The following is a 16,839-nucleotide window of genomic DNA, read 5'->3' as shown; positions in this document are numbered from 1 at the left end:
ATGACCATATCAAGGGTATAATGACCATATCAAGAGTATAATGACCATATCAAGAGTATAATGACCATATCAAGAGTATAATGACCATATCAAGGGTATAATGACCATATCAAGGGTATAATGACCATATCAAGAGTATAATGACCATATCAAGGGTATAATGACCATATCAAGGGTATAATGACCATATCAAGAGTATAATGACCATATCAAGGGTATAATGACCATATCAAGATTATAATGACCATATCAAGAGTATAATGACCATATCAAGAGTATAATGACCATATCAAGGGTATAATGACCATATCAAGAGTATAATGACCATATCAAGAGTATAATGACCATATCAAGAGTATAATAATGACCATATCAAGAGTATATAATGACCATATCAAGAGTATAATAATGACCATATCAAGAGTATAATAATGACCATATCAAGAGTATATAATGACCATATCAAGAGTATATGACATCAGGAATGACCATATCAAGAGTATAATAATGACCATATCAAGAGTATAATGACCATATCAAGAGTATAATGACCATATCAAGGGTATAATAATGACCATATCAAGAGTATAATGACCATATCAAGAGTATAATGACCATATCAAGAGTATAATAATGACCATATCAAGAGTATAATGACCATATCAAGAGTATAATGACCATATCAAGAGTATAATGACCATATCAAGAGTATAATAATGACCATATCAAGAGTATAATAATGACCATATCAAGAGTATAATAATGACCATATCAAGAGTATAATAATGACCATATCAAGAGTATAATAATGACCATATCAAGAGTATAATGACCATATCAAGAGTATAATGACCATATCAAGAGTATAATAATGACCATATCAAGAGTATAATGACCATATCAAGAGTATAATAATGACCATATCAAGAGTATAATGACCATATCAAGAGTATAATAATGACCATATCAAGAGTATAATAATGACCATATCAAGAGTATAATGACCATATCAAGAGTATAATAATGACCATATCAAGAGTATAATAATGACCATATCAAGAGTATAATAATGACCATATCAAGAGTATAATGACCATATCAAGAGTATAATAATGACCATATCAAGAGTATAATGATCATATCAAGAGTATAATGACCATATCAAGAGTATAATAATGACCATATCAAGAGTATAATGACCATATCAAGAGTATAATGACCATATCAAGAGTATAATAATGACCATATCAAGAGTATAATGACCATATCAGGAGTATAATGGCCATATCAAGAGTATAATAATGACCATATCAAGAGTATAATGACCATATCAAGAGTATAATGACCATATCAAGAGTATAATAATGACCATATCAAGAGTATAATGACCATATCAAGAGTATAATAATGACCATATCAAGAGTATAATAATGACCATATCAAGAGTATAATAATGACCATATCAAGAGTATAATGACCATATCAAGAGTATAATAATGACCATATCAAGAGTATAATAATGACCATATCAAGAGTATAATGACCATATCAAGAGTATGATGATGACCATATCAAGAGTATAATGACCATATCAAGAGTATAATGACCATATTAAGGGTCATGCACGAGAGGTTCATATTCATAACGTGTCAAACAAACGAGTCTAACACTCAGCTTAACACGAAGGCTAAGCTGAATGAGAGGCATTAAGGATATTCAAAGACAATAAGTCAAGCTTAATGTCCTAGTTTAAGAATTTGGGAAAGACTCCAGACCATACAACCAACTCCTGGGTATCGAACACAGGTCTTCGTGAATATATGAAGAGTTTGATAAAGTTTTAAAAGTCTTTGGTCTCACACGAGCCAATAAACACATCTATCTCTGCTAATGAAGATTATGAATATACGACTACTCAAACCTTGATGGCCTTTTCAATAGTTAATTAGATATTCCATCATTTTCTCCCTCCTAAAATATGAAATATATGATGTAATATGAAATCATTATGACGTGTGTTTGAGTCTTAGTCATGTGCCACTGATGTGTTCCCTTCGTCTGCGCCTTCTGCGTGTGTTGGTGGGCCACAGTCGAGAGGACGTGCGGGGCTTCCTCACCCGCCTCCCTGACCTACTTCACCAGCAGGAGCAAAGACGCGACGGTCGTAGGCACGTGCGCCCTCACCATTACCAAGGGCAACAACATCTGTCAGGTAAACGGCCCCGCCGCCCTTACAGGGAGAGAGAGAGAGAGAGAGAGAGAGAGAGAGAGAGAGAGAGAGAGAGAGAGAGCTTCCAAAGCATGTTTCTTATGGCTTCACTTTTAAGTTGTCTCTTAATCTACAGCCTCTGCCGCCTTCACACGTCTTTCCTGCAAAGGTTTGAAGCTCATGTCTTTTGTGACAACGAAGTCCAGGATACTATCAAACAAGTCCTATATACAATCTCCTTTCATCATTACTCCAACTATTAAAACCTGCTAGTCTTCACCCCACGTAACAATGCCCTTCCGACAGAGGTTTTAAAACCTTGCTAGTCTTCACCCCACGTAACAATGCCCTTCCGACAGAGGTTTAAAAAATCTTGCTAGTCTTCACCCCACGTAACAATGCCCTTCCGACAGAGGGAAAAAAAACCTTGCTAGTCTTCACCCCACGTAACAATGCCCTTCCGACAGAGGTTTTAAAACCTTGCTGGTCTTCACCCCACGTAACAATGCCCTTCCGACAGAGGGAAAAAAAAACCTTGCTAGTCTTCACCCCACGTAACAATGCCCTTCCGACAGAGGTGAAAAAAACCTTGCTAGTCTTCACCCCACGTAACAATGCCCTTCCGACAGAGGGAAAAAACCTTGCTAGTCTTCACCCCACGTAACAATGCCCTTCCGACAGAGGTGAAAAAAACCTTGCTAGTCTTCACCCCACGTAACAATGCCCTTCCGACAGAGGTGAAAAAAACCTTGCTAGTCTTCACCCCACGTAACAATGCCCTTCCGACAGAGGTGAAAAAAACCTTGCTAGTCTTCACCCCACGTAACAATGCCCTTCCGACAGAGGTGAAAAAAATCTTGCTAGTCTTCACCCCACGTAACAATGCCCTTCCGACAGTTCCTCGGACCAGTAGCCTAACTCACCCACACCCCTCACACTCTCCCTACAGCTGAGACTCTACATGAAGGAGCTGGAGCTAAGTGAACCCAACGCTGATGGCGTGTGTGTGAAGCAGTACCTCGAAGTCCAAGGGATCAGTGGTGGTGCCCCAAGGATCTGTGGCACCAACTCCGGCCAGCATTGTGAGTGTGTGTGTGTGTCTCGCAACACACACAGCCAGTTTGATCTGTCATATTAAGATCACTTGAGATATCTGAGAGTATATTGTGTGTTAGTGTAAACAAAGAGAAAGAAAGGGCATGTTTCTAACTACTACTACTACTACTACTACTACTACTACTACTACTACTACTACTACCACTACTACTACTACTACTACCACTACTACTACTACTACTACTACTACTACCACTACTACTACCACTACCACTACTACTACTACTACTACTACTACCACTACTACTACCACTACCACTACTACTACTACTACTACTATACTACTACTACTACTACTACTACTACTACTACTACTACTACTACTACTACCACTACTACTACTACTACTACCACTACTACTACTACTACTACTACTACTACTACCACTACTACTACCACTACCACTACTACTACTACTACTACTACTATACTACTACTACTACTACTACTACTACTACTACTACTACTACTACTACTACCACTACTACTACTACTACTACCACTACTACTACTACTACTACTACTACTACCACTACTACTACCACTACCACTACTACTACTACTACTACTACTACTACTACTACTACTACTACTACTACTACTACTACTACTACCACTACTACTACTACTACTACTACTACTACTACTACTACTACTACTACTACTACTACTACTACTACTACTACTACTACTACTACTACTACTACTACTACTACTACTACTACCACTACTACTACTACTACTACTACTACTACTACTACTACTACTACTACTACTACTACTACTACTACTACTACTACTACCACTACTACTACTACTACTACTACTACTACTACTACTACTACTACTACTACTACTACTACTACTACTACTACTACTACTACTACTACTACTACTACTACTACTACTACTACTACTACTACTACTACTACTACTACTACTACTACTACTACTACTACTACTACTACTACTACTACTACTACTACTACTACTACTACTACTACTACTACTACTACTACTACTACTACTACTACTACTACTACTACTACTACCACTACTACTACTACTACTACTACTACTACTACCACTACTACTACTACTACTACTACTACTACTACTACTACTACTACTACTACTACTACTACTACTACTACTACTACTACTACTACTACTACTACTACTACTACTACTACTACTACTACTACTACTACTACTACTACCACTACTACTACTACTACTACTACTACTACTACTACTACTACTACTACTACTACTACTACTACTACTACTACTACTACTACTACTACTACTACTACTACTACTACTACTACTACTACTACTACTACTACTACTACTACTACTACTACTACTACTACTACTACTACTACTACTACTACTACTACTACTACTACTACTACTACTACTACTACTACTACTACTACTACTACTACTACTACTACTACTACTACTACTACTACTACTACTACTACCACTACTACTACTACTACTACTACTACTACTACTACTACTACTACTACTACTACTACTACTACTACTACTACTACTACTACTACTACTACTACTACTACTACTACTACTACTACTACTACTACTACTACTACTACTACTACTACTACCACTACTATACTACTACCACTACTACTACTACTACTACTACTACTACTACTACTACTACTACTACTACTACTACTACTACTACCACTACTACTACTACTACTACTACTACTACTACTACTACTACTACTACTACTACTACTACTACTACTACCACTACTACTACTACTACTACTACTACTACTACTACTACTACTACTACTACTACTACTACTACTACTACTACTACTACTACTACTACTACTACTACTACTATACTACTACTACTACTACTACTACTACTACTACTACTACTACTACCACTACTACTACTACTACTACCACTACTACTACTACTACTACTACTACTACCACTACTATACTACTACCACTACTACTACTACTACTACCACTACTATTACTACTACCACTACTACTACTACTACTACTACTACTACTACTACTACTACTACTACTACTACTACCACTACTATTACTACTACTACTACTACTACTACTACCACTACTACTACTACTACTACTACTACCACTACTATACTACTACCACTACTACTACTACTACTACCACTACTATTACTACTACCACTACTACTACTACTACTACTACTACCACTACTACTACTACTACCACTACTACTACTACTACTACCACTACTATTACTACTACTACTACTACTACTACCACTACATACTACCACTACATACTACCACTACATACTACCACTACATACTACCATTACATACTACCACTACCACTACCACTTTGGTGTGTGGCATTGCAGTGTACGTGGATGTACGGGCTGACACTGGACCATACAAGGTCGGTGTCGTTAATATGGACAACAACCCATTATCATCCTGGGACATCGAAGTCCAGCAAGTCCCATGTGATTCCGACGAGCGCCTGGGTAAGTACGAGAGAGGGGAGCCCACCTTACCCAGCTGAGTAGCACGGAGTTCAACATGGGGAGACACGCTGAGGGAGGGAGATCTTCAGCGGTCATATGATGAACTGCTTGTTAACTGTAACTACAGCGGTTAATGATCCAGTTCATTGAAGTGGTTCAAGATCTGTTGTGGGCCTTGTTATTACGCTAATTAGAGGTCTACGCAAGTAATGAGTAATTGACGCAATCAGGGATTTACGCGAGTAATTGACGCAATCAGAGATTTATGTGAGTAATGAGTAATTGACGAAGAGATTTACGTGAGTAATGAGTAATTGACGCAGAGATTTACGTGAGTAATGAGTAATTGACGCAATCAGAGATTTACGTGAGTAATGGGTAATTGACGCAATCAGGGATTTACGCGAGTAATTGACGCAATCAGGGATTTACGCGAGTAATTGACGCAATCAGAGATTTATGTGAGTAATGGGTAATTGACGCAATCAGAGATTTACGTGAGTCATGAGTAATTGACGCAATGAGAGATTTACGTGAGTAATGAGTAGTTGACGCAATCAGAGATTTACGTGAGTCATGAGTAATTGACGCAATCAGAGATTTACGTGAGTCATGAGTAATTGACGCAATCAGAGATTTACGCGAGTAATGAGTAATTGACGCAATCAGAGATTTACGCGAGTAATGAGTAATTGACGAGGTCAATTATGGTTGAAAATCAGTGTCGTGAACACAGACGTGACTAATGATCAGAAAGTAATTAGTGACGAGGTGGTAATTAGCACAGTGGTGTGGATGATTAGGTGATTAAAGTAGTGATTAGGATCATAACATCCACTCTGAAGCAATTACGAAAACCAAGGTCATTTGTTGATGGTTTAAGTCAGTATATGTAACTTGGATGGGTAATTATTGATCTTAGTGAGTAATTACAGGGGTGATTAGTTAAACTATTGAGGTAGTGAGGTAAGACCCTAGTGAGCAATTACAGGGGTGATTAGTTAAATGATTGAGGTAGTGAGGTAAGACCCTAGTGAGCAATTACAGGGGTGATTAGTTAAATGATTGAGGTAGTGAGGTAAGACCCTAGTGAGCAATTACAGGGGTGATTAGTTAAATGATTGAGGTAGTGAGGTAAGACCCTAGTGAGCAATTACAGGGGTGATTAATTAAATGATTGAGGTAGTGAGGTAAGACCCCGAGTAATTATTCAACAAATGAGTTCGTTAATGATCGGGATCAATGATTAAAGACCCCGAATGATTATCATTAGTGATACGAGCTGTGAGTTAGAGTAAATGATTAATGACCTGGATGGGTATTACTCAGTGTGTAGCTACTGACCGGTAATTAATGACCCACTGGAGTAATTAATGACCCACTGAAGTAATTAATGACTCACTGGAGTAATTAATGACCCACTGGAGTAATTAATGACCCACTGGAGTAATTAATGACCCACTGGAGTAATTAATGACCCACTGAAGTAATTAATGACTCACTGGAGTAATTAATGACCCACTGGAGTAATTAATGACCCACTGGAGTAATTAATGACCCACTGAAGTGATTAATGACCCACTGCACTAATTAATGGCCCACTGGAGTAATTAATGACCCACTGGAGTAATCAATGACCCACTGGAGTAATTAATGGCCCAATGGAGTAATTAATGACCCACTGGAGTAATTAATGACCCACTGGAGCGATTAATGACCCACTGGAGTAATTAATGACCCACTGGAGTAATTAATGACCCACTGGAGTAATTAATAACCCACTGGAGTAATTAATGGCCCACTGGAGTAATGAATGACCCACTGGTGTAATTAATGGCCCACTGAAGTGATTAATGACCCACTGGAGTAATTAATGACCCACTGGAGTAATTAATGACCCACTGGAGTAATTAATGACCCACTGGAGTAATTAATGGCCCACTGAAGTGATTAATGACCCACTGAAGTGATTAATGACCCACTGGAGTAAACTGAACACCGGAATGAGCAATAAATGGGTAGGATGAGTAATCAATGAGTAAGCTGAGTAATTAATAACTAGGATAAGTGATTAGTGGCCAGCACGAGTAAATAATGATCTGGAATGAAAGATTAATGAACAGTATGAGTAAATAATGACCTGGAATGAGTGATTAATGCCTGGACTGAGTTCCCAATAATGAGTAATGATCTGGAATGAGTGATTAATGACCTAGAATGAGTGATTAATGACCTGGAATGAGTGATTAATGACCTGGAATGAGTGATTAATGACCTGGAATGAGTGATTAATGCCTGGTCTGAGTTACCAATAATGAGTAATGACCTGGAATGTGATTAATGACCTGGAATGAGTGATTAATGCCTGGACTGAATAACCAAATGAGTAATGACCTGGAATAAGTAATTTATCACCTGGAATGAGTAATAAATGACCTAGAATGAATGATTAATGAACAATATCAACAAACAATGACCTTTTATGAATAATCAATGATATGGATGAATGATTAATGACCCGGATTTTATTACATGTTTTCTCTTAACCTTTTTTAACCCCCATACAGTTCAAGTCTTCCTGGCCAAAGACTTGCGTCCATGTCTGGACCATTTATTTCCCCTGGTCACTAGTACAAGTCTAGAAAAAACAATGAACTATAATTTGAGAAAATAAATGAAATTAATGTTCGTTATTTTTACTGTATGATTGATGTGGATGTGTAAGACATCCGGCAAATCACTTCATGTTAAGATGACGGTACTAGATCGATGGCATATGAACGCGTATTTTCGTAGAATGCATCATGCCCCGTCAACAGTAAGGACTCGAACCCGGGATTTTTAGCGTCGTAGTTGAGAACGCGAACCGCTTGGCTGTGAGGCGATCATAGCCGAGTGGTTAGCGTCCCCATCAACCGCGCAAAAGGTCCCGGGTTCGAGTCCTTGCTGTTAAGAGGGTATTATGTGATATATATATATATATATATATATATATATATATTGGAAAGGATCACAATTTTGCGCGTGATCAAGATATTCCTATGACTCCACGGGGAAAATGAAACACGATAAGTTCCCATGTGCACTTTCGTGTAATAATCACATCATCAGGGGAGACACAAGAAAGAATCGCATGTTTACCAAATGGCGTCCTAGCTACGTCTCTTCGTTGTATATCAACTGACTGTCATATTTCTCTCTTCTCTCTCCCCTGATGATGTGATTATTACACGAAAGTGCACTTGGGAATTTATCGTGTTTCATTTTCCCCGTGGACTCATAGGAATATATATATATATATATATATATATATATATATATATATATATATATATATATATATATATATATCTTCCCGTCAGCTCCAACAGGTTGCAGCCAGTACTATACTGGTGTGTCTGGTCATGTAAAGAGCTTCAACTATGCCACACAGCCCACAACACAACTCCAGGCCAATGGCGACCCAGGTGAGTCTTAATGATATATTTTGTCTATAGCTGTTGATATATATATATATATATATATATATATATATATATATATATATATATATATATATATATATATATATATATATATATATACTGATCCCTGGGGATAGGGGAGAAAGAATACTTCCCACGTATTCCCTGCGTGTCGTGGAAGGCGACTAAAAGGGGAGGGAGCGGGGGGCTGGAAATCCTCCCCTCTCGTTTTTTGATTTTCCAAAAGAAGGAACAGAGGGGGGCCAGGTGAGGATATTCCCTCTAAGGCCCAGTTCTCTGTTCTTAACGCTACCTCGCTAACGCGGGAAATGGCGAACAGTTTAAAAGAAAAGATATATATATATATATATATATATATATATATATATATATATATATATATATATATATATATATATATATATATATATATATATACTATTCTTAAGATTTGATTAAACGTATAAAGTTTCATCGACCTCCTAATTAATCTTTCCATTTCCAACTCCTTCGGCATCATCTGCATATACAGGGTCCAGACACCTACAGGAGACGTACACGATCTGCGTCCGTCAGGAGCCTGGTTACTGTAGTCTCAAGTGGACGCCCGCCCCTGGGGATGCATACGCCTTCACGCTAACGGGTAACCTAATAGCGAACCCGAATATTCCTTTACCAATATTCAGTAAGTGAACTCTCACGTTCCTCTCTCTCTCTCTCTCTCTCTCTCTCTCTCTCTCTCTCTCTCTCTCTCTCTCTCTCTCTCTCTATCTATCTATCTATCTATCTATCTCTCCCTCAGGTTCCAACATCACCAGAATGTTTAACTTTGAATTCAACGCTGTTTGGCTATTGGTGAGGACTGTAGATTGCCACAATTGGATTCATGTCTAAATTTTCAGTGTAATATTCTGGCCATACATAGCCTTAATGTACCGACATCAGCAGCCACTGAATTTCATTCGCTCATTTTGTATTATTTCAGACTGAAGTAAAAGGAGTGGACTTATACATCTTGACAGTATCTAACTGCACTGTATCATACTTGTTTATATAATATGAAATTACATTATCAACGTTGATATAACCAAGTAAAACTTATTTCCTTCTTCCACATTTGCTCGCCGTTTCCCGTCAGCGAGGCAGCGCCACGGACAGACGAAGTAGAGGCCATATTCGTCCACTCTCAGTCTCTAGCTGTCATGTGTAATGCACCGAAACCACATCTCCCTATCCACATCCAGGCCCCACAGAACTTTCCATGGTTTACCCCAGACGGTTCACATGCCCTGATCCAGTCCATTGACAGGACGTCGACCCCTATATACCACATCGCTCCAGAAGCTGCATCCCGTGCATGCCATACACCCTCCTGTATGTTCAGACCTCAAGCACTCACAAAAATATCTTTTTCACTCCATCCATCATTCAATTGGGTCCGCCCACTGTCTTTGTCCCCTCCACTCCTGACACATCCTCTTCTGTCCACCTCTCTTCACTCATCCTCTCCAGACGGCGTCACTAATTTGTCCAATTGGTTAATTTTTCCCCCCTCCATCATTCAATTGGGTCTGCCCTTCTCCTTGTCCCTTCGACTCCTGACACATCCTCTTCTGTCCACCTCTCTTCACTCATCCTCTCCAGACGGCGTCACTAATTTGTCCAATTGGTCATATTTTTTTCTCATCCCACAGACGTTGCGACAGACCAGCTCTGCCCGTTCACAGACTACCTCGTCATCACTGACGGTCGGATCCCACTGGAGACTGGGACAACCAGTGTCTTTTGTGGGTCACTGTTCCCGGAATCAGTGACAAGTGAGTAACACCCCACGAGGTGCAGTGAAATTAGGGACACTAGTCCATAGTCTAGGACGAGTAAAAGAACCTTAATGGATGGTGCAGTGAGGGGTGAGGGGGTAAGTACAACCTGTTATTGCCTGCAGTGCTCCAAGGTGCACTGTGATGGTGTAGGGCACTGCGCGCGATGCAGTGACTTTTATTAAATCAGGTGGCCTGGTCTCCATAGTGTGTGTGTGTTCCCTGAGGCAGTGAAGTATAGTAGCATAATACTTGTGATGTTCCGTAAGGTAACTTAATACGAAAGATGTTCCGTAAAGTAACTTAATACGAAAGATGTTCCGTAAAGTAACTTGATACGAAAGATGTTCCGTAAAGTAACTTGATGAAACAGATGTTCCGTAAAGTAACTTAATACGAAAGATGTTCCGTAAAGTAACTTGATACGAAAGATGTTACGTAAAGTAACTTGATGCAACAGATGTTACGTAAAGTAACTTGATACGAAAGATGTTCTGTAAAGTAACTTGATACGAAAGATGTTCCGTAAAGTAACTTAATACGAAAGATGTTCCGTAAAGTAACTTGATACGAAAGATGTTCCGTAAAGTAACTTAATACGAAAGATGTTCCGTAAAGTAACTTGATACTAGTGATGTTCCGTAAAGTAACTTGATGCAACAGATGTTACGTAAAGTAACTTGATATTAGTGATGTTCCGTAAAGTAACTTGAAATAAGTGATGTTCCGTAAAGTAACTTGAAATAACTGATGTTCCATAAAGTAATTTGAAATAACTGATGTTCCGTAAAGTAACTTGATACAACTGATGTTCCGTAAAGTAACTTGATACAACAGATGCTCAGTAACTTGAAATAACTGATGTTCCATAAAGTAACTTGAAATAACTGATGTTCCGTAAAGTAACTTGAAATAACTGATGTTCCATAAAGTAATTTGAAATAACTGATGTTCCGTAAAGTAACTTGATACAACTGATGTTCCGTAAAGTAACTTGATACAACAGATGCTCAGTAACTTGAAATAACTGATGTTCCATAAAGTAACTTGAAATAACTGATGTTCCGTAAAGTAACTTGAAATAACTGATGTTCCGTAAAGTAACTTGAAATAACTGATGTTCCGTAAAGTAACTTGAAAAAGTTTACGTGTGCCGCTGGATATGAAAAGAATAAATAAATCTTTTCTAAATAACATTTATCGATTTGGAAGTTTGATTATGTAGGTAAAAATGGGATTAATCCAGCGTCACTGGATGTGTAAGATGAGATGGAATTAATCCAATTACGATCACTGATTAATGAATGGGTAAAGCTATTTCTCAAAGCGTCAAAAACAATTTTGTGTTAGACTTTCAGTGCCAAGTGGCACGACCTAGGAGTATGATGGTGGCCTGTATCCTAGGCTATCGTAGCGAGAAGTCGTGCCGTCGTGCTCTGGGGTCGTGCCGTCATGCTCATGGGTCGTACAGTCGTGCTCAAGGGTCGTACCATCGTGCTCAAGGGTCGTACAGTCGTGCACAAGGGTCGTGCCGTCGTGCTTAAGGGTCGTACCGTCGTGCTTAGGGGTTGTATAAGCATGCTCAGGGGTCGTACCGTCGTGCTCAGTGGGTCGTACTGTCGTGGTCAAGGGTCGCACAGTCGTGCTCAAGGGTCGTACCGTCGTGCTTAAGGGTCGTACAGTCGTGCTCGAGTCATACCGTCGTGCTCGAGTCGTATCGTCGTGCTCAGGGGTCGTACCATTGTACTCAAGGGTCGTACCGTCGTGCTCATGGGTCGTACAGTCATGTTCAAGGGTAGTACAATGGTACTCAAGGGTCGTACCGTCATGCTCAAGGGTCGTACAGTCGTGCTCAAGGGTCGTACCATCGTGCTCAAGGGCCGTACAGTCGTGCTCGAGTCGTATCGTCGTGCTCAAGGGTCGTACCTTTGTACTCAAGAGTCGTACAGTCGTGCTCAGGGGTCGTACCGGCTTACTCGTGTCGTACAGTCGTGCTCAGGGGTCGTACCGGCTTACTCGTGTCGTACAGTCGTGCTCAGGGGTCGTACCGTCGTGCTCATGAGTTTAAACACACACGCTAATCATCATTATGAAATAAATTTCCAGTGATTTTATCATCAATTATCAATATAAAAAAAAAATAATGAGTTTATGAAATAATAGATACTAATATTGTCTCTCTCTCTCTCTCTCTCTCTCTCTCTCTCTCTCTCTCTCTCTCTCTCCCTCCACCCCCCCTCTCTCTCTCTCTCACTCACTCTCTCTCTCTCTCTCTCTCTCTCTCTCTCTCTCTCTCTCTCTCTCTCCCTCCCTCCCTCTCTCTCTCTCCCTCCCTCCCTCCCTCCCTCTCTCTCTCTCTCTCTCTCTCTCTCTCTCTCTCTCTCTCTCTCTCTCACACACAGGCGACAGTTTTCGGGCAACAGTGGTGGCCAACGACCAGGAGTTTGCCGATGACGACCTCGACAATCGTGGGTTTCATCTGCAGTACGACCAGGTCGCGTGCTGAACGACCCCGACGAACCATCGGTACGACCAGGTCGCGTGCTGAACGACCCCGACGAACCATCGGTACGACCCTGGTGTACGACGGTACGACCCTGGAGCACGACGGTGCGACCCTGGAGCACGACGGTACGACCCTGGAGCACGACGGTATGACCCTGGAACACGACGGTACGACCCTGGAACACGACGGTACGACCCTGGAACACGAAGGTCCTGGAACTTGCGCACAACGGTACGACCCTTGAGCACGACGGTATGACCCTGGAACACGACGGTACGACCCTGGAACACGACGGTACGACCCTGGAACACGAAGGTCCTGGAACTTGCGCACAACGGTACGACCCTTGAGCACGACGGTACGACCCTGGAACACGACGGTACGATCCTGGAGCACGAAGGTCCTGGACTTTCAGCATGACGGTACGACCCTGGAGCACGACAGTACGACCCGAGCACGACAGTACGACCCTTGGGTACGATGGTACGACCCTTGACCATGATGGCACGAGCCATGAGCAGGACGGTACGACCATTGAGTACGACGGGACGCTCCTTGAATACGACAGTACGACCCTTGGTATCGTGGTACGACCCTTGGGTATCGTGGTACGACCCTTGGGCACCGCGGTACGACCCTTGAGTGCATATGGCCTCTGACCTGATCCATATGAGTTTTGGGTCCACTTCTCAGGCCATCGTATCCGACGAGTCGTACCGTCGTGCTCAAACGAGTCGTGCCGTTGTGCTCAAACGAGTCGTGCCGTCGTGCTCAAACGAGTCGTGCCGTTGTGCTCAAACGAGTCGTACCGTCGTGCTCAAACGAGTCGTGCCGTTGTGCTCAAACGAGTCGTGCCGTCGTGCTCAAACGGGTCGTGCCGTCGTGCACAAAGGATGGTAAAGCTACCAGCTACGGATGGGAGCTTTGTCCACGAACCATCATTGGAATCCACTTCAAACTGCTGATCGCAACGCATCATATAAGCAAACTATGTAAAGGAAAAGTATATATATATATATATATATATACATATATATATATATATATATATATATATATATATATATATATATATATATATATATATATATATATATATATATATATATATTCCTATGAGTCCACGGGGAAAATGAAACACGAAAAGTTCCCAAGTGCACTTTCGTGTAATAATCACATCATCAGGGGAGACACAAGAGAGAAATATAACAGTCAGTTGATATACATCGAAGAGACGAAGCTAGGACGCCAGTTGGTGATATATATATATATATATATATATATATATATATATATATATATATATATATATATATATATATATATATCCTAACACCTGTGTTGATCAAACGAAAGCGAATGAAGATTCTAATGTCCAGAGAATTAGATGTTGTTTACTATTTCTAAAATGTATTTAGAATCTTGAGGTCAAGGATACGTGTGTGTGTGTGTGTGTGTGTGTGTCTAAACAAAGTAAAGAAATACTTATGTTTGTACTTTGATACTTATACTTACAACAAAGTAAATAAATAATGTTAATGTTAGTCACTCCCCAAACTAGTAAAGCAATATATCGTTTTCTGTCAAATATCGAATATCTTTCTCCAATATTCTCTGGGCAGAATATTTTGGAGCTTGACGAAATATTGAAGGCGTAGATTTCTACCATTACAATAAAGAAGGTCTAGAAATATACCATTACAATAATTTTTTGCCCCACATTTACAAAATCTTGAAAATGTAAAATGTAAGTTTAAACTGTAATAAACATCAACCCATTTTTTTTTGTCTTTTTTTTTACGTTAGATGAGACGGCACAGCCAGCATATATATATATATATATATATATATATATATATATATATATATATATATATATATATATATATATGGGGTTGTTATTCCATGTGTGGCGAGGTGGCGATGGGAATAAATAAAGGCAGTCTGTATGAATTATGTACATGTGTATATATGTATATGTCTGTGTGTGTATATATATATATGTATACATTATGATGTATAGGTATGTATATTTGCGTGTGTGGACGTGTATGTATATACATGTGTACGTGGGTGGGTTGGGCCATTCTTTCGTCTGTTTCCTTGCGCTACCTCGCTACCGCGAAAGACAGCGACAAAGCAAAATAAATAAATAAATAGATAAATAAATAAATAAATAAATAAATATATATATATATATATATATATATATATATATATTTATTTATATATATATTTATTTATTTATATAATATATATATATATATATATATATATATATATATATATATATATATATATATATATATATATATATATATATATATATATATATATATATGCCACGCTAAGCCATTCATCAACCAGCTCTGAGTGAAGGGTGAACACCTGGGTTGGGTGTGGGCCGACATCCACCGCCCACCAGCATTGGAACCCTTGTGAGCCCGACTCCAGGCTGGCCCGTGATGACTCAAAGTCAGCAACGCTAAACACTGGGAATATTCAAGTCTTTTCCTCGACAAAACCCCAGAACTTTGACCCATTAAGTCAGACGGTCCAGCTCTAGTCGTACATAAGGGTCGTGCAGTCGTACACAAGGGTCGTACCGTCATACACAAGGGTCGTACAGTCGTACACAAGGGTCGTACAGTCGCACACAAGGGTCGTACCGTCGTACACAAGGTGTCGTACCGTCGTACCCCCAGGGATTGATACACTACCCCTCTACATCTACCTTAACTGTAGACACAAAGGGAAGTAGATGGCAACATCATCCCTACACAATAAGACATGGCTCCTGCCTCTCTCCACAATGTATTCTCCTTCCAATCTTTATGCACTATAACTGCTATCATCATTATCATTATCATCATTATCATTATCATCATAGCACAGCTGTATGAGGAAGCAGAGAGGCCAAGTTTCACCTCTGCCATGCAACTGTAAACGGTGAGGTGACAATATTTTCCCCCCACCAACCCCAAAACCCACCCTCCTCCTCCTCCTCAAACTCCGCCACCTCAGTGAGCAGCAGCAGCTGACGTCCGTCAACAAAAGACACGGGGGTGCTAATTTAGCGGGGCCTCTCTCTCTCTCTCTCTCTCTCTCTCTCTCTCTCTCTCTCTCTCTCTCTCTCTCTCTCTCTCTCTCTTCGCCCACCGCTAGCCGAAGTGCATAAAGG

At 40.0% G+C, this 16,839-nt stretch overlaps 1 protein-coding gene and 1 long non-coding RNA gene across 4 annotated transcripts in view; one reads left to right on the top strand and one right to left on the bottom strand.

Annotated features, from left to right (window-relative positions):
* The window catches only part of LOC139767568 (uncharacterized), a 22,605-nt gene extending 7,931 nt beyond the window's left edge, over positions 1-14,674 (top strand). For 2 of the 3 annotated variants that reach the window (XM_071697000.1, XM_071696997.1), the window contains exons 4-10: positions 2,091-2,212; positions 3,159-3,291; positions 5,743-5,868; positions 9,231-9,335; positions 9,865-10,017; positions 11,027-11,149; positions 13,555-13,686. In XM_071697000.1, coding sequence (XP_071553101.1) covers positions 2,091-2,212; positions 3,159-3,291; positions 5,743-5,868; positions 9,231-9,335; positions 9,865-10,017; positions 11,027-11,149; positions 13,555-13,658 — 866 coding nt within the window. In that variant the 3' untranslated portion in view covers positions 13,659-13,686. The other variant, XM_071696999.1, reaches the window with a different exon arrangement.
* The window catches only part of LOC139767569 (uncharacterized), a 70,246-nt gene that overhangs the window by 31,609 nt on the left and 21,798 nt on the right, over positions 1-16,839 (bottom strand). The gene's annotated exons all lie outside the window — the stretch shown is intronic.

This window comes from Panulirus ornatus, chromosome 62 (assembly GCF_036320965.1).
Source record: "Panulirus ornatus isolate Po-2019 chromosome 62, ASM3632096v1, whole genome shotgun sequence".
Lineage (NCBI taxonomy): Eukaryota > Metazoa > Arthropoda > Malacostraca > Decapoda > Palinuridae > Panulirus > Panulirus ornatus.
This window is presented reverse-complemented; position numbering and strand designations above follow the sequence as displayed.